Source organism: Coregonus lavaretus (assembly GCF_964263955.1).
Source record: "Coregonus lavaretus genome assembly, chromosome: 11".
Lineage (NCBI taxonomy): Eukaryota > Metazoa > Chordata > Actinopteri > Salmoniformes > Salmonidae > Coregonus > Coregonus lavaretus.
In genome coordinates, this window is record NC_139998.1 from 11,291,857 (window position 1) to 11,311,119 (window position 19,263).

The 19,263-nt window shown below is 46.5% G+C and overlaps 1 protein-coding gene across 1 annotated transcript in view; it reads left to right on the plus strand.

Moving 5' to 3' along the window:
• Nucleotides 1–19,263, plus strand: part of LOC311137102 (cystic fibrosis transmembrane conductance regulator-like) — a gene marked incomplete at its 5' end in the record, with an annotated part of 44,645 nt that overhangs the window by 20,421 nt on the left and 4,961 nt on the right. Inside the window, 14 exons of the mRNA XM_084171435.1 lie at nucleotides 1,855–2,031; nucleotides 5,630–5,821; nucleotides 8,644–8,738; nucleotides 9,462–9,548; nucleotides 9,972–10,524; nucleotides 10,920–11,180; nucleotides 11,445–11,573; nucleotides 12,648–12,685; nucleotides 12,958–13,244; nucleotides 13,498–13,577; nucleotides 13,681–13,831; nucleotides 16,835–17,062; nucleotides 17,592–17,692; nucleotides 18,404–18,631. Coding sequence (XP_084027561.1) covers nucleotides 1,855–2,031; nucleotides 5,630–5,821; nucleotides 8,644–8,738; nucleotides 9,462–9,548; nucleotides 9,972–10,524; nucleotides 10,920–11,180; nucleotides 11,445–11,573; nucleotides 12,648–12,685; nucleotides 12,958–13,244; nucleotides 13,498–13,577; nucleotides 13,681–13,831; nucleotides 16,835–17,062; nucleotides 17,592–17,692; nucleotides 18,404–18,631 — 2,607 coding nt within the window. The remainder of the gene's footprint in view (nucleotides 1–1,854; nucleotides 2,032–5,629; nucleotides 5,822–8,643; nucleotides 8,739–9,461; nucleotides 9,549–9,971; nucleotides 10,525–10,919; nucleotides 11,181–11,444; nucleotides 11,574–12,647; nucleotides 12,686–12,957; nucleotides 13,245–13,497; nucleotides 13,578–13,680; nucleotides 13,832–16,834; nucleotides 17,063–17,591; nucleotides 17,693–18,403; nucleotides 18,632–19,263) is intronic.

Below are 19,263 nucleotides of genomic sequence, written 5' to 3' on the forward strand. Positions count from 1 at the left end.
CTGCTTCTCGCATCAAGCCCACGGTGTGCGTCGCCAGTCCAGCCCGGCCGGTTCCTGCTCCACGTACTAAGCCTACGGTGTACGTCGCCAGCCCAGCCCGGCCTGTTCCTGCTTCTCGCATCAAGCCTACGGTGTGCGTCGCCAGCCCAGCCCGGCCTGTTCCTGCTCCACGCACAGAACCTACGGTGTGCGTCGCCAGCCCAGCCCGGCCTGTTCCTGCTCCACGCACTAAACCTACGGTGCGCGTCGCCAGCCCGGTCCTGCCTGTTCCTGCCACCCGCACCAAGTCTACGGTGCGCGTCGCCAGCCCGACCCGGCCTGTTCCTGCCACTCGCACCAAACCTACGGTGCGCGTCGCCAGCCCGGTCCGGCCTGTTCCTGCCACCCGCACCAAGTCTACGGTGCGCGTCGCCAGCCCGACCCGGCCTGTTCCTGCCACTCGCACCAAACCTACGGTGCGCGTCGCCAGCCCGGTCCGGCCTGTTCCTGCCACCCGCACCAAGTCTACGGTGTGCGTCGCCAGCCAGACCCGGCCTGTTCCTGCCACTCGCACCAAACCTACGGTGCGCGTCGCCAGCCCGACCCGGCCTGTTCCTGCCACTCGCACCAAACCTACGGTGCGCGTCGCCAGCCCGGTCCGGCCTGTTCCTGCCACTCGCACTAAGCCAGGGGTGCGAGAAGTCAGCCTGGTAAGGCCCGTTCCTCCTCCACGCACCAAGCCTACGGGGTGCGTCGTCAGCCCTGTCCGGCTCGTTCCTGCTCTCCGCACCAGGTCTGTGGTGCGCGTCGCCAGCCCATTCCGGTCCATTCCTGTTCCACGCACCAAGCCAGGGGCGCGTGTCGTCAGCCTGGTAAGGCCCGTTCCTCCTCCACGCACCAGGCCAGGGGTGCGAGTCGACAGACTGGACCAGGGGCGCATTGGGGGGTGTATTGTAGGGTGGTGGTCAAGGCCGGAGCCAGAACCGCCACCGAGGAGGTATGCCCGCCCAGCCCTCCCCTGTTTGGGGTTTTTGAGGCGCGGTCGCAGTCCGCGCCTTTAGGGGGGGGTACTGTCACACCCTGGTTCTGGGACTCATTATGTTGAGCCAGGGTGTGTGCATTCTATGTGTTCATGTTCTATGTTGGGTGTCTAGGTTGTCGATGTCTATGTTTGTATTGAGTGACTCCCAATCGGAGGTAACGAGTGTCAGCTGTCGGCTCGTTATCTCTGATTGGGAGCCATATTTAAACTGTGTGTCTTCACCTTGTGTTTGTGGGTTTTTGTTCCGTGTTGGTTTGTTTTTGTAACCAAGGACGTCACGTTTCGTTGTTTTGATCGTGTGATCTTGATAAAATAAATATGTTTGCTTTCAACGCTGCGCCTTGGTCCTCTCCCTCCTTAGACGATCGTGACATAGATGGTGTTAAACTATACCAAACCCAACACATCTCTATGCTGGGAAAAGCACTACCCCATAAAACGTCACCCAGGTGAATGATTAAATAAACCAACCAGTGACTCAACAGAGGTTACCCTTTTCTCTCCTACAGCAGGGGTTCCCAAACTTTTTCACTCAAGCTTCTCCTATTTCTCAGTGATTCCCAGAAACTTCAAAGAATTTCTCGGCCGGATAGCTGACGCATTTCAGCATAAAGCCTTCATCATAGCATTTTCTCACCAATCTGTTTTCCCCTTTATGCCCAATTAGTATTCCTAATACAACCAGAGCTGTGCGCACGTGAGCTCACTCTTTCAGACAAGCTGGTCTAGTCATATTGTATGAGAGAAAATTCAATGTAATATAAAGCTCTTTCTCACCCTCTCTCTCACTCCCCCTTCTCTCTTTCGCACCCTACTCTCTTCCCCCTCTCCAGGGTATCGGGGAGCTCTTTGAGAAGATCAAGAAGGAGAACAAGGCTAACGGCCACCCTAACGGTGACGCAGGGCTGTTCTTCACTAACCTGTATGTCACACCCGTCCTCAAGAACATCAGCCTGTACCTAGAGAAGGGCAAGATGCTGGCCGTGGCTGGATCCACCGGCTCTGGAAAGGTACCGCTACCACTCACTGTCTGGGAACACTGGGGTGGACGGACGAGGTCTGGGCCTTTGTTTATTTGATTAGACAGGAACAATGTACATGAATCAACATTTCTGTAAATGTGCCAACTGCAGTCCCTGTAACGGCCCTGCTACACTACAGCCACCGGGCGTCCGGCTTTGCCATTGAGGGAATGCTTCCTTTTAAATTGATGAAAGGTGCTATACTGCTTGAGTTGCGTCGCGTCTAATGGCAGTGTCCAAGCTCAAGAATCGCAGAGGTTCAATGATAAAATGATAAAAAAGTTGATTTGGGTTGGTTTCTGTGTAGCAGGTAGAACGTCACAACAGAGTGTGCACTTTGATGTAATGTAGCTGAAGTGTGATTCTCATATCTCGCAATGTCATAATGTTTTTCAATATGTCTCACTTTACTAAGGATCCACAGGCTCAGGAAAGGTATTGGACCACTCACTGTCTGGGAACAATCACTGGGGTGGACGGAGTGTGGGGTGTGGGCTCCTCATGTCTCAATGGGTCATATTGTGTCTTAATAATATTATTGAGACACAGGAGGTTGGTGGCACCAGTTTTGACTGGGCTGAGCGGGGACTGTGCTTCCGCAGAGGTAGGGGGGCCAGCAGGCCAGAGGTGGATGAACGCAATGCCCTCGTTTGGGTGTAGGGACTGATCAGAGCCTGAAGGTACGGAGGTGCCGTTCCTCTCACAGCTCTGTAGGCAAGCACCATGGTCTTGTAGCAGATGCAGGCTTCAACTGGAAGCCAGTGGAGTGTGCGGAGGAGCGGGGTGAATTGAGAGAACTTGGGAAGGTTGAACACCAGACGGTCTGCAGCGTTCTGGATGAGTTGTAGGGGTTTAATGGCACAGGCAGGGAGCCCAGCCAACAGTGAGTTGCAGTAGTCCAGACGGGAGATGACAAGTGCCTGGATTAGGACCTGTGCCGCTTCCTGTGTAAGGTAGGGTCATACTCTGTGAATGTTGTAGAGCATGAACCTACAGGATCGGGTCACCGCTTTGATGTTAGCGGAGAACGACAGGGTGTTGTCCAGGGTCACACCAAGGTTCTTTGCACTCTGGGGGGAGGACACAACGGAGTTGTCAACCGTGATGGCGAGATCATGGAGCGGGCAGTCCTTCCCCGGGAGGAAGAGCAGCTCCGTCTTGCCGAGGTTCAGCTTGAGGTGGTGATCCGTCATCCACACTGATATGTCTGCCAGACATGCAGAGATGCGATTCGCCACCTGGTTATCAGAAGGGGGAAAGGAGAAGATTAATTGTGTGTCGTCTGCGTAGCAATGATAGGAGAGACCATGTGAGGATATGACAGAGCCAAATGACTTGGTGTATAGAGAGAATAGGAGAGGGCCTAGAACTGAGCCCTGGGGGACACCAGTAGTGAGAGCACGTGGTGCGGTTACAGATTCTCGCCACCCCACCTGTTAGGAGCGACCTGTGAGGTAGGACGCAATCCAAGAGTGAGTCGCGCCGGAGATGCCCAACTCGGAGAGGGTGGAGAGGAGGATCTGATGGTTCACAGTATCAAAGGCAGCAGATAGGTCTAGAAGGATGAGAGCAGAGTACTTCCATTCAGCCACAAGAGCATTAGTGAGGTCAGGCACTGACGTTGGGCGATTAGGCCTGGCTCGCAGTCGGCGTTCCAATTCATCCCAAAAGTGTTAGATGGGGTTGAGGTCAGGGCTCTGTGCATTCAAGTTCATCCACACCAATCTCGACAAACCATTTCTGTATGGACCTCGCTTTGTGCATGGGGACATTGTCATGCTGAAACATGAAAGGGCCTTCCCCAAACTGTTGCACATATATGGAAGCACTGTTGCCACAAAGTTGGAAGCACACTGTAGCGTTAAGATTTCCCTTCACTTGAACTATGGGGCCTACTCCGAACCATAAAAAACAGCCACAGACTATTATTCCTCCTCCACCAAACTTTACAGTTGGCACTATGCATTCGGGCAGGTAGCGTTCTCCTGGCATCCACCAAACCCAGGTTTGTCCGTTGGACTGCCAGATGGTGAAGCGGGATTCATCACTACAGAGAATGCGTTTCCACTGCTCCAGAGTCCAATGGAGGCGAGCTTAGCAGACGCTTGGCATTGCGCATGGTGATCTTAGGCTTGTGTGTGGCTGCTCGACCATGGAAACCTATTTCATGACGCTCCCGACGAACAGTTCTTGTGCTTCCAGAGGCAGGTTTGGACTCGGTAGTGGGTGTTGCAACCGAGGACAGACGATTTTTACTCGCTATGCGCTTCAGCACACAGCGGTCCCATTCTGTGAGCTTGTGTGGCCTACCACTTCGTGATTGAGCCGTTGTTGCTCCTAGACGTTTCCACTTCACAATAACAGCCCTTTTATTTGACCGGGGCAGCTCTAGCAGGGCAGAAATTTTATGAACTGAGTTGTTGGAAAGGTGGCATCCTATGACGGTGCCACGTTGAAAGTCACTGAGCTCTTCAGTAAGGCCATTCTACTGCCAATGTTTGTCTATGGAGATTGCATGGCTGTGTGCTCGATTTTATACACCTGTCAGCAACAGGTGTGGCTGGAATAGCTGAATCCACTAATTTGAAGGGGTGTCCACATACTTCTGTATATATAGTGTACATCAAACACATGATTCTCCTTTCCGGGCATTATTATGAGCCGTCCTCCCCTCAGCAGCCTCCTGTATATTGAGATCAGTGGAGGCTGCTGAGGGGAGGACGGCTCATAATAATGGCTGGAACGGAGCAAATGGAAAGGCATCAAACGGAAAGGCATCAAACACATGGAAACCATTTTTTTGATGTATTGGATACCATTCCACTGATTCCGCTCCAGCCTCCCCAATTAAGGTGCCACTAACCTCCTGTGATTGAGATATATTACATATTGAGACAAAGTGAGGGACTTAATATTATCAATATCTCACTTTGTGTCAATGCCTCAATTTCACCTCTACTGGTGGTATAAAGTGCAGTCAGTCCGAGGTTTGGAGATGAGTGTCTGCCTCTCTACATTCAAACAGTTACACGCCACCCCTTCCCTGGTGAGCTGAAGGGAATAGCATATAATAGAATACATTATTATTCCTCTCTCTCCAGGGCATAATTTTGTACATACACTACCAGTCAAAAGTTTGGACACACCTACTCATTCCAGGGTTTTTCTTTATTTTTACTATTTTCTACATTGTAGAACAATAGTGAAGACATCAGAACTATGAAATAACACATATGGAATCATGTAGTAACCAAAAAAGTGTTAAACAAATCAAAATACATTTTATATTTGAGATCCTTCAAATAGCCACCATTTGCCTTGATGGCAGCTTTGCACACTCTTACTGTAGATTAAGGATGCACATATACTGTATCTCTCCCCTCTCTGCATATTTGTACTCCATAGTGTTCAGAGGTGTTCTGACATTTCTTCCCTTTATAACAGGATTAACACACACTACCAAGCTTATCTCCTTTGTGGTGCTGGGAATTACTCCCCCAAAAATCAACATTGTAGATGAAAAAAAAAGAACTCCTGCACACACGATTTTACCCCCTCACATTTATTGTGCTCAACGCCCCCCCAGAGTTCCCTGCTGATGATGATCCTGGGGGAGCTGGTCCCATCGGAGGGGAAGATCAGACACAGTGGGCGGATCTCCTTCTCCCCCCAGACTGCCTGGATCATGCCTGGAACCATTCGTGACAACATCCTGTTTGGCCTGACCTACGACAAATTCCGCTACACCTCTGTCATTAAGGCCTGTCAGCTGGAGGAGGTACGGTGGAGTGAAATATGTTGTCGCTCTTTTATATTGTGTGTTGTCTGTTAGCTTGGTTAGAATTATTTTGGTCTCAGGTATGGTATTTGATGTAGTTGTGTCGGATGTTTCTTTACTTATTTTGCATTCCTTTGTCTTTGCTTTATTTCCGACCGTCCATGTGAATTTTTTCAAATTTTCTCCCCTCTTTTTACCTGATGTTTTTTCTTCTACTCTCTCTATCTCCCCCTGTTCTCTTGCTAATCTCTCATTCCTAACCCCATTCTCTTCTCCTCCCTTGACTCATATGTTCTACCTGGCTGTCTACCCAGGAGCCTTTGTGAGGAGTTGAGATGTCATATTTTACCAGTTTACACATATACACACACACACCCTTCCGTCCCTGTGTGGAGCCCCGCTGCCTCAGCAGGGGGGCCGTGTCACTGGATTACTGTTCCTGACACTCCCGTTGCCATGGACACCCCACATTATATCATTGGGACGGAATATCAGCTTGCTCAGTCACAAGCATTGATGTAGACTAGACAAGACTAGAGCATTCATTGTCAATCTGTGTTTCTGTGTATCTCTATATACTTAGGGTCAGTTTTTCCTGACTACGTGACCTGACCAGAAAACTCTATACAGTAGCATTTATTGGTTTTACATTTAGACCACTGAGAAGGCGTGAAAATTATTAGTGGCACACTGGCACCGCTCATGCCCTGTGGTATTGATTATTTGGCACAGATCATTTGGATGGTGTGTTACCTGAGGCCTCTTGAGGCACTGTTTGAAATCTGTGCCAGCCCACCCCCCAATAAGTGCTAACTAAACAGCTACATTGAAAAAGACTGTTACAAAAGGCATTATGGAACAGCTCCTTTGATATGCCATTGCAACTATAGGTGATAGGCCTACGTGTGTTATTGCTTGTTTTGAAGCAAACACTACTGTATGCACCTATTTTAACCCTTTGACACCTCACAATGAGCACCTTTTGACCTGACCTTTCACTCTTATGTAACTGTGTAATGTTTACCTTTTTCCAAACTCTCAACAACTGAGTGACTTCAGAGGAGTCATGAATATTCCACCTCTCAAAGAGAATATGACAAAAGCAATCTGGAATACGTGGTCTGAGACGGAGAGAAAAAAGAGACACCTGTGAGAGACATCTGACGAATCAGACTGTGTTTAGTGGGCTTGTGATCATGCTCCAGTCCCTTTTTGCCTCTCCTAGGACCAGATAATTATCATGGGTGGGCTGTTTCTTGTAAACCCCAATCATTTTACATGTTAACAGTTCGTTAGCTTGTAATCTCGGCACCCAGAACCAAGTCTTACGGTGAGAGAATAGTTAGCTTGTAGCGCTAGCCACACAGTGACTTTTTTCAGTGTGTGACACACAATGTGCCTTTTCTCCACTTGCTGTGTTTTACGACCTGTTAAACAGCCTCTTAACTTAATTCCCAATGCCTTCCTTTTGGATAGCGGAAGGTAGGAGGATTTATGTATGACTAAATTCATTCTTTCACATGTTGGTTTACGTGTTTCAGACGTTTGTGTTTGAGTTAGCCAAATTATTTAGCCAATTAGCTTCAGCCGGCTGGTGTGCGACCGTGGTTTGACTTTGGATAGCCTATCTCCGGGGCTAGTTAGGGGCCATGAATAATTTATTACACAATGTAAATGAGACAATATTTTCATGTTCACAACTTTTGGTTTTCTCCTTAAATGTTTTCAATATTTGTATATGAATTTCTACAATTTATAGTTTGTTTGAGGTTTTTAAGTCATTGAAATTTTGAGTTATTGAAATTTTAACATTGTGTCCCATGTACATTGTGTTATTTACCGATGGTCCCTAACTAGCCCCATAGACAATCCAAATTTACCACAGGCATTATGATCGGGTCGCGTGCAGCTGCACTCCAAATTGTTGATTACTTGTGTGCTGACGGCATGTGGGCAGGATTGAAACAAACCCAACCTTTTACGTTGTGACTCAGTCACGACCACAAGTCTCAAAAACTATGTTTTATCAAAAAAACTTTGCAGTACATTTTGACAGTAGAGTGCATGTTTCTGACCACATAGGCTATTTTCTAAATGATAAGTAGTTTTTTAGTGGGCATTTGTGATGTTTTTCATACTCCTTTCATGTTTCAGTGTGTCTTTTTAGGTATGTTTGATGTGGTGGAATTAGACTTTTGAAATCCAACCTTTCTGCCGTAAATACATTAAAAAAAAAATGTTTTAAGTATATAGTCCCGTGTAGCTCAGTTGGTAGAGCATGGCGTTTGCAACGCCAGGGTTTTGGGTTCGTTTCCCACGGGGGACCAATATGAAAAAAATTAAAATAATGTATGCACTCACTAACTGTAAGTCGCTCTGGATAAGAGCGTCTGCTAAAAAAATAAGAATATATATATGTGATTTGATTGCTTTGTAGCTGTATACCAATATGAAAAAGGAATTGGATTTGCAAAACTCAGTTGTGTTACTGTCACCTACAGTACTTTAGACCATTTTTTTACCAGGCCTCAGATTATTTTATTTCACATTTAAATACTTGACAGAAAAACTAGGTGACGTTGAACTGAGTCTGTGCCCAGTTTCTTATCAACCTTCTTTCAGGAGTAATAGATGTAAACAAACCATTTGTTTTTATTTTTGCAGTTGCCATTTCAGTCTGTTATGTCTACTAACACTGAACTTTTCTCTTTGTTTTCCCTGACACATTTAGTAGTGCTGCTCCCCTACCTTTCATGTATTTGTGTGTGGGTGTGTGTCTATGTTTCAAACATGAATCAAAACCTCCCCTGCTCTCCCCTCAGGATCTGGCCCTGCTGCCGGAGAAAGACATGACGCCCCTTATGGAGGGAGGGGTGACCCTTAGTGGAGGTCAGAGGGCGAGGATAGGCCTGGCCAGGTACGTACCTGTACACACACACACAAACACACCTGTCTCTCCGTTTGCGCCGGCCCGTATGACCTGTGGCAACACTCATTCAACACCGAAGATATGTGACCTACTTGCCAGAGCACTGTGGTTTATTTTTTTGAAGTCATTACTCGTGTTATGGCTTGTTAAATGTGTTCCTATACTTACCTTCTAAAATGTCAATGTCAATGGAATGTGACATGATACTCTTGAAGGAAGAATGCATCTTGTGTTGTTTTGCCCACGAGACTGCTGTTATGGGACAGTGTATGCATGAATAGTGCATCCTGATTGGTCATAATGCCCTATGAAAAAGATGATTACTACAGAATCAATATATTTGAGTTAGTTCAGCTCTTGCAACTGTCGTGTTCTATGATTTAATGTGTTTTATTTCTGGTACTTCTGCAGACTCAAACTAACTTTATTAGTACACATTCAATCTTGATGTATATTCCAACATTCCGACATATTCATTATTTATTGGTTTTATTGTACTGGGTGTCCATTTGCTCCCACTTAACAAAGGGCATCATTGTCGGTTTCGCTATATTGTCATAGTAAATGTATCACTTAAACTGAATTGAATCCCACAGGGACTTAACTTCCTCATTTAAAAGCCTATTTGATTTATTACTTACTTCCATTTATCCGTTTGTGTGTGTGCGTGCATGTGTGTGTTTCTCTGTGTATTTGTGTGTGCTATTACAGAGCTGTGTATAAAGACGCCGACCTCTACCTATTGGATTCACCTTTTACCCACCTGGACATTGTGACTGAGAAAGAGATCTTTGAGAGGTCTGTCTGTGGCTCAACACTGAAGCTTTCATATTGGCCGGGCCTGGCGGATGGGGGAGGGTTGGGCTGGGTGGAATGGGCTGGGTGAATGGTTAAGGAGAGGAGAGAAGGTTAAGGTCAAGGTTGTATCTTTCTTGTTGTGTTTGACATAGTGAGAACTTGAGTTAGGTGGTGAAGTGTTCCCAGAAGTCTTTTGGTCGATCAAAGGGCTTTTCATGGAAATGTAACTTTCTCTCTGACATTCATGATCTTTGATCTAATTTCTGACGTTTGTGTTATCAGCGTCTTCCCACCCAGAAATGAGGGCAAGCACATGATTGAACAAAAATGTGAAACATATAATCTCTTTCTATTTATTTTTCAAAGGCCTAAAGTCAAGTTTGATCAAACTAAACAAAGGATACATGTATTTTCTCCTGCCAGGTGTCTGTGTAAACTGATGTCCTCCAAGACTCGTATCGTGGTCACTAGTAAGCTGGAGCACCTGAAGAGAGCGGACAAGATCCTTCTGCTTCACAACGGAGTGTGTTACTTCTACGGCTCATTCTCCGAGCTGCAGGCCCAGAGACCAGACTTCAGCTCCCTGCTCCTGGGCCTGGAGGCCTACGACAACATCAACGCCGAACGCCGCAGCTCCATCCTCACCGAGACCCTACGACGCGTCTCCATCGACGAATCTGCCATCTCCCGTGGCCCCGAGCCCATCCGCCAGTCCTTCCGCCAGCCCCCGCCACCGATCACCTGTACCAACAATGGCCCTCAAGCCATCACCATCGCCGGGGGTGACGGTCTCACAGCAGCAGAACAACGTAAACAGTCAATTATCCTGAATCCGTTAGCGCCGGCCCGTAAATTCTCCTTCATCGGTACGGGGCCCCAGAAAGCCCAGGCTCCTCCACCCGGGTCCACCACTATCGAGGATGCCGTGCGGGAGCTGTCAGAGAGGAAGTTCTCAGTGGTGCCCGAGGACGATCAGGTGAGGCTGCTTCTCTACTTATTTTCATTGACTGAGGGGAGGCTTCCCGCACACAGATTAAGCCTAGTCCTGGACAAACAAATGCTTTCAATGGAGAATCTCCATTGGGAATAATTTTTAGTCCGGGACTAGGCTTGATCTGTGTCTGGGAAACCGGCTCAAAGTATTCTTATTGTGCTGTTTTTCTACTTATTGTTCATTGGATATTTTTATAGCTGTTTGAGAGGAGAGCTTGTATTTCAAGTAAGCATTTCATTGCACTGTGCACAGTACTATGCTGTATCCTGTGCATATGACAAATCCATTGATTTGATTGCAGGTGCATCTGCTAAATGAGGTGCGTCTGCTAATAAGCATCTGCTAAATGGCATATATTATATTATTATATATTATAGGTTGAAGAGTCGCTGCCGCGGGGGAACCTGTACCACCACGGCCTGCAGCACCTGAGCGGGCAGCGCCGCCAGTCTGTGCTGCAGTTCATCACCAACGCCCAGGGACAGGGCAGGAGGGAGCAGCTTCAGACGTCCTTCAGGAAGAAGCTGTCCATCACGCCACAGTGCGAGCTGGCCTCTGAGCTGGACATCTACGCACGACGCCTGTCCACAGATATTATCTATGACATCAGCGAGGATGTGGACGAGCAGGACATGGAGGTAGGTTCAGTGAAGGGAGCTGGTTGGGTTCAAGGCAGGTTGGATGTTTTCCTCTGTAACTGCTGGTCTTTATGAGCACATGGAGGTTAGGGTAAGGGTTAGGGTTAGGGTCAAGGAATAGCCCAGGGGACATCATAGAAAGTGCACCAATGTTTGAACCACCTTTTCCAAAACAACGTTTGAATAGAAACATTTGAAGACAAAACACAAAGAACAGCTAGGTTTGAGTATTTCATTTGACATATATCCTTTGTCTGTTTGCAGCAATGCTTTGCAGACGAGCGTGAGAACGTGTTTGAGACGACGTCGTGGAATACCTACCTGCGTTACATCTTCACCAACCGGAACCTCGTCTACGTCCTCATCTTCATCTTCCTCGTCTTCGCTGTAGAGGTAAAGAAACTGTATTAAATGAGAACATTAGATAATCCCTGTCTTGGAGATACTGTAGTAATACTATATTAAACAATAACAATACTGTATTAGAGGAAATCAGAATCACCTTTTATGCATGGTACGGATGAATAAACAATTTACAATGGATAATGTGCAATGGAGCGGAACTATATACTGTATATACTGCATATATATTATATATATATATATATATATATATATTATATTATATCACACCATTGTTGAATAATCGTTTCTGATTAGCTTGAAGGGCATTCTAGAGTCTGCATTATTTCACTATAATGCACAGCAATATTCAATGGCTATGAAGTTCATTCTTACATGTACTACAACAAAAATGCATTTTACGTACCTTTTTTTTGTATTTTACATTTACATCATTTAGCAGACGCTCTTATCCAGAGCGACTTACAGTTAGTGAATACATTTTTTTTTTAATACTGGCCCCCCGTGGGAATTGAACCCACAACCCTGGCGTTGCAAACGCCATGCTCTATCAACTGAGCTACATCCCTCTATCAACTGAGCTACATCCCTATATAAGTCCGGTCCTGGAATGTTTTAACAAAATGAAACCAAAATATTTAGACTGACTTGATCCAGTGTACCGAAAAATGGATTTGCGTGATATGCAGATAGGCGCATATTTAATGAGATATCACACAATTTGCTTATTTTAATAAAACATTTCTGGAAAATTGTAATACTAAAAAGTATTATATTTGTGTCCACATTCAACTGGTAAAAGTTGTAATATGATTAAGGGGAAGAAAAGTAACCTATTAGAGTGTTGTGCCTGGCCTTAAATGATAACAACACTGTATTACAGGATATATTCTATATTAACCCATCACAACACTGTATTAAAGAATCCTAACCTCAACTCTAGCCTTTCTGGAATTCTTGAGCGAGAATACAGAGTGACGTCTGGTAGCGCGAGACTACAGCGTCCCTGTTGGATCATAATTGCATAATTATATTGCCTATTGACAATATAATTACAATGCATGGTGCCACCCTCAGTCTAACTGTGTTTATTGTGTGTTGTAGGTTGCTGGCTCTGTCCTGGGGATATTTCTTATCACAGAGTAAGTTGTTGTTTGTTTTTTACGTGTACTGTAATATTCATCACAAGGCACTAGGATGATCAGCCTACAATCAATGGTGAACAAGTAGTATCCACCACAAGACACCAAGATCAGCCAGATAACATATAAACAGCCCAATACAAAGTACAGTACTCAAACAAAAGACCAGTAAAAAAAAAACATCCACTGTGGTCTCTCAGGACCTGGCCTAGAGTAGGAAAAACCATCATTCAGATACGAATGTTTGTTGTGCTTTCTTCTCTCCCTGCCAGAAAGATCAAGACAGAGGAGGCCAACCCGTCGGCGCCTAACTACGTAGATCAACAACACGCCAACGCCTCGTCACCCGCCATCCGTAAGCCAGTCATCGTCACGCTAACCAGCGCCTATTACATAATCTACATCTACGTGGCGACGTCAGAGAGTGTTTTGGCGCTGGGGTTCTTCAGAGGCCTACCATTGGTCCACACTTTACTAACCGTGTCCAAGAGGTTGCATGAACAGATGCTGACCGCTGTGCTCAGGGCCCCCATGGCCGTACTCAACACCATGAAGACTGGTGAGCTACGTTGCTGAAACCCCTGGCTTAACCAAGGATTATGTATCAGCTAGAGATACATACTGTACTTGCATCTACCGGTATCTGAACACTTTGATGGCTAACTTATCAGTCAGTTGTCTATGCAATCTCACAGCCTATACATCAGTCAGTCAGTCAGCCATTCAGTTAGTCAGTGCGACCACCAGCGGCAGTCAATTCCTCCATCTTTCAGCAGCAGTCAATTCCATGTGTGTGCTTTTCTGCCCTGTAGGTCGGATCATGAACAGGTTCACTAAAGACATGGCCACCATTGACGACATGCTTCCTCTTGCACTGTTTGACCTCATCCAGGTAGGTGACTGGCTGCTCTGCCAGTCTCAGTCTTTCTGAAAGAGAGTCTCTCCCAGTCTCAATCTCTATCTATCTCTGTCTTTTTCATATTCTCTCCCTCTAGTTAAGTCTGATCGTGCTGGGTGCCATATTTACTGTGTCCATCATGCAGCCATACATCTTCATTGCTGCGATCCCATTGGCCGTCATATTCGTGGTTCTGAGGAAGTACTTTCTGCGTACGGGACAGCAGCTCAAACAACTGGAGGCTGAGGGTGAGACTGGGAGGGGGATTGAATGGGGCTGGGGATGGGGCACTTTCAAATACTGGAGGTGTGCTTGATTTATCTTGACTGGCAAGAAAGATGTGCAGAGTTTATACTTTTGGAACTATTCCAGAAGTTACATTGTACTGTGCAAGGAGGCGAACAAAGTAAGGGTTATAAAAGAAAGGAGAGTGACAACAGGAGCGGAGGATTAGAAAGAGCGAATGGAGAGAAGAGATATCACCTTTTGGAGAGAAAAGCGACTGTAGGAAGTTATAGCAGCGGACAGCAGACTATGAGACTACCACTGGTCTATCGTGTCTGTCAGTGGGAAGGCAGTGCTGCCAGCAGACCAGGGGTGGCAAGTGGCACAGCACCAAGGGTAAAACATTTACCTGATGGACAACAACAGGGTGAAGGGAGAAGAGAATGGAGGGAGGAGAGGGTGGAGGCCGGAGAGGATGCGCAGAGGAGAGAGGGCCTCTGAAGGGGAAGTGGGACTTGTTAGAGTGCGAGGTCAGCTCTCGTCCAATGAGATTTGAAATCCTACAACCCTGAGTGTTTACTTAAAATAAATGATTGGCGGACGGCTATATCTGTCCTCGGGTCCTTTAGTTAGATGGAAAGTGGTGGCCCTTTAACAATTGGATACTTCCTTTCTTCTCTCCTTGGACTGACAACTGATCTGACGTGACTGGATAGTGGATAAGATAAGTAATGGATCTCTTGCTTGAGTTCTCCCTCACCACAACAATTCCCAACATTCTGAAAACATTCCATACATTCCCCCTAACTTACTTGTTCCATACATTCCCACCTTGTTGGATGAGAGAGAAGTGTGTGTGTGTCCATGCCGGGACTTGGGACATTCCGACATTACTCCTCCTGATCCTGTCATTCCGAGTGTGTCGCTGATGGCAACAACAAGGCCTTCCCGCAGCCATAGAGAGCACGAAGGGGTCGAAGTGAATATTTTTTTCCTCTGGCTCCATCCTGGCATCGCTCTCTCACTGTCCCTCACTGAACACACACAGACTCACTGTCCCCAAAATAACAAAACTCTCTCCCTGTCTCCAACTAGACAACTAGACAAAACACACCGTTAACCCCCTACAACAACATTTTCCCGGGCGCCGATGATGCAGACGTCGATTAAGGCACCACACACCTCTCTGATTCAGAGGTTAAATGCGGAAGACACATTTCAGTTGAATGCATTCAGTTGTACAACTGACTAGATATCCCCCTTTCCCTTTCCTTTCCCAAAACACACACGACTGAACAAAACACACACATTCTTTGTTCCTTCCTGGACAAAACACACAATCACACACACTGTCCCCAACAGGACAAAACACACAGACTCTCTCACTGTCCTCAACAGGACAAAACACACACAGACTCTCTCCCTGTACCCTACGGACAAAACACACCCAGACACTCTCCCTGTCCCCTACAGACAAAACACACCCAGACTCTCTGTATGCTCTTTATTGTTGTGACACTGTATCAATCAAATCAATCATATTTATTTATAAAGCCCTTTTTAGATCAGCAGTGTTTTCAGTGAATTATGTAAATCATGAAGCTCATCTGCATTTCCTACATCTGTAAATGAGAAACATCAAGGTTAATCTCATAACAAGAGCCTTGGTTTTATACAAGGTGGTCTGAACAAATTCTGTATGCTCTTTATTGTTGTGACACTGTATCAATCAAATCAATTACATGTATTTATAAAGCCCTTTTTACATCAGCAGATGTCACAAAGTGCTATACAGAAACCCAGCCTAAAACCCCAAACATCAAGCAATGCAGATGAAGAAGCACGGTGGCTAGGAAAAACTCCCTAGAAAGGCAGGAACCAAGGATGAAACCTAGAGAGGAACCAGGCTCTGAGGGGTGGCCAGTCCTCTTCTGGCTGTGCCGGGTGGAGATTATAAGAGAACATGGCCATTAAGGCTATATTGTTCCTCAAGATGTTCAAATGTTCATAGATGACCAGCAGGGTCAAATAATAATCACAGTGGTTGTAGAGGGTACAACAGGTTAGCACCTCAGGAGTAAATGTCAGTTGGCTTTTCATAGCCGAGCATTCAGAGGTCGAGACAGCAGGTGCGGTAGAGAGAGAGGGAGAGAGAGAGAGAGAGTGAGAGGGCGAGTTGAAAACAGCTGGTCCGGGACAAGGTAGCACTTCCGGTGATCAGGTCAAGGTTCCATAGCCGCAGTTGAAACTGGAGCAGCAGCACGACCAGGTGGACTGGGGACAGCCAGGAGTCATCAGGCCAGGTAGTCCTGAGGCATGGTCCTAGGGCTCAGGTCCTCCAGGAGGGGAGGGAGAGAGGGAGAGAGAGAATTAGAGGGAGCATACTTAAATTCACACTGGACACCAGATATAACAGACTGACCCTAGCCCCCCGGCACATAGACTGTTGCAGCATAGTACACTTCTGACTCTTTGTGACTCCTCACATAAACACGCCCCTCTGAAACAGCAAACTGATGTTTTCTAGCTTACGTGGCGTACTGTAAGTCAGGGTTGGGGCCAGGAAGTAAATTGAAATTCCATCAACAAGTCCACATCAACCATGCATTTTGGTCAAGAAGTACGTAGATGTTATGTCGGACCTCCTGTGAGTGATTGACTAATGCTTCTGTTTCTCTTCTCTCCGCCCTTCCTGCCTCTCTCCCTTCTTTATCTCTCTACTTGCCTCCCCTCTTTATCTCTCTACTTGCCTCCCCTCTTTATCTCTCTACTTGCCTCCCCTCTTTATCTCTCTACTTGCCTCCCCTCTTTATCTCTCTACTTGCCTCCCCTCTTTATCTCTCTACTTGCCTCCCCTCTTTATCTCTCTACTTGCCTCCCCTCTTTATCTCTCTACTTGCCTCCCCTCTTTATCTCTCTACTTTCCTCCCCTCTTTATCTCTCTCCCCCTTTGATCTCTTTTTTTCTTCTTCTACTCACTCTCTTTATATCTCTCTTTCTCATTCTGTCCTTCTCCCTCCTCCCAGCCCGTAGCCCTATCTTCTCCCACCTCATCATCTCTCTGAAGGGCCTGTGGACTATCCGTGCATTTGGTCGTCAGTCCTACTTTGAGACGTTGTTCCACAAGGCCCTGAACACCCACACGGCCATCTGGTTCCACTACCTCTCCACGCTGCGATGGTTCCTCTTCCGCTGTGACATCATCTTCGTCTTCTTCTTCTCCGCCGCAGCCTTCATCGCCGTGGGAACCAACCGTGAGTGACACACACAGACAGATAGACGGACGGACGGACAGACAGACAGATGCACGCACGCACACACACACACCATTTTGACAGCTTACAAATACGTTTGGCACATTGTTAGGAGATGCAGATTGCATCGCATGTACACATATTTACATCAGACCTGCATAAGTTGTTGCCTCCTTATGGGCGATGTACTAAACTGAAGGGTTTGAATGAAATGCCAGTATGTTTGCATGCACCCGTAGTGTTGTGACATAGAACATGTCTCAATGGACCACAGTGTTTATGTTGGGAGTGAATTTAGAGGTAATTTGACAGATCATTCACTTTCATTAATATCTGTGTGTTTGTGTGTGGATAACATCAGGTTGCAATGAAGTGTGCTATTACCAGTGTGTGACTGCATGCGTGCGTGATACTTTGTTTGTGATACTGCTGACTGCGTAATGCTAATGTGTGTGTGTGTGTGTGTGTGCGTGCAAGTGTGTGTGTGTGTGACTGCTGACTGCCCATTGATAATGTGTGTATTCCACAGAGGACAAGCCTGGGGACATTGGCATCATTGTGGCCTTAGCCATGCTCATCCTTGGGACGTTCCAATGGGCTGTCATCACCAGCATCACTGTGGACGGACTGGTATGTACACACACACACACACACACACACACACACACACACACACACACACACACACACACACACACACACACACACACACACACAGTTTTGATTAATCATCACTAGTATCACGGTAGATAGACTTGTATTTGCATACTACATTACCAGTGGTCAGTCATCAGTAACACAAGCACATGCTCAATGAAATGTGAATATCCTTGACTTTGCATGTGCGGGATACTATTTATTTATTGTTAGGTAAGAATATATTCAGTTCTCCAGTGTGTGTGTGTGCGTGCATATGTGTTGTTGTTGAAATGAGCTGCGTTCAGGCTCAGTGATTCTGCTAATCACAGTGCAGGACATGTAGTTCTCCTAGTGTTCACAGAGAGAGAAGAAACATTCAGTGTTATTGCAAGACCGACTGATACTACTGCGTGAGAATAGAACTCATTAACCAGGGCAAGGGAGCTCACTACTCAAACATACCGTCACACATAGCAGGATAGTAGGTAACACACATTTACTTATTTATTCATTGACCTCACTTACACCTTACTCACTCACTCCCCCACCCTACACAAACACACACACACGTTCCATGTTCCCCGGCCCGACAGAAACATTCACACAGATTGTTAGTTACAGATTGTTAGTTATTCTCTCATGACGTGCACAACACACAACTCCCTCCTACCTCTCTCATCTCTCCATCCCCTATTCCCCCAGATGCGATCGGTAGACCGGGTCTTCAAGTTCATCGACCTGCCTCAAGAGGAGCCCAGACCCAGCGGTGGTGGTGGTAAAGGAACAGACCTGGTGATCGACAACCCCCACGCCCAAGACTGCTGGCCCAACCAGGGCCACATGGACGTCCAAGGACTGACCGTCAAATACACAGAGGCCGGACGCTCCGTCCTGCAGAACCTCTCCTTCACTGTGGAAGGAGGACAGAGTGTAGGTTACATTGGGTGGAGGGGAGTGTGTGTTTGTGTGCGTGCGTGCGTGCGTGCGTGTGGCTGATGAGGGGCTGATGCAGGGCTGACGGTCCTGCTCTCAGGCGGGCATACCGTATATTAATCTCTCTCAGTCTGTTAGGAGGCTAGAGAGACTCAGACTCTCAGTGGTGTGTCTTGAGAGGTAATTAGGTGAGATACAGCTCCTAGTAACGAGGCCTGAGGGAGACTATCTTAGTGTTAGCACTTTAGCCTAGCGCACTAGCCATTAGCTAAAACTTCCCGCTAATGGCCTAATTGTCACTGATGCTCTGGCCTGAGGGAGAGTGGTTCTACACGGTGTTGTGGAAGCTACTCTGAAAATATAATTTACCAAGTTACCAATTTACTTCTCACTGAAAGAAATTAAGAAACACTAAAGCTACCCTTAAGAAAAATATAGTTGACTTAACTAAAGTTACATATCTGAAACCTCATAGGCTAACAATCGGAAGAACAGATCTGGAGTCAGATGTAAACAGAATGTGTCATCTAGCCTTTAAAAACACAACAACTATGTTTCAAGTGAGAATTAGGCAGATCTGATGCTGAAAAAGAAAGGAAATTCTGGCCTACTTCACCCATATCTTATAT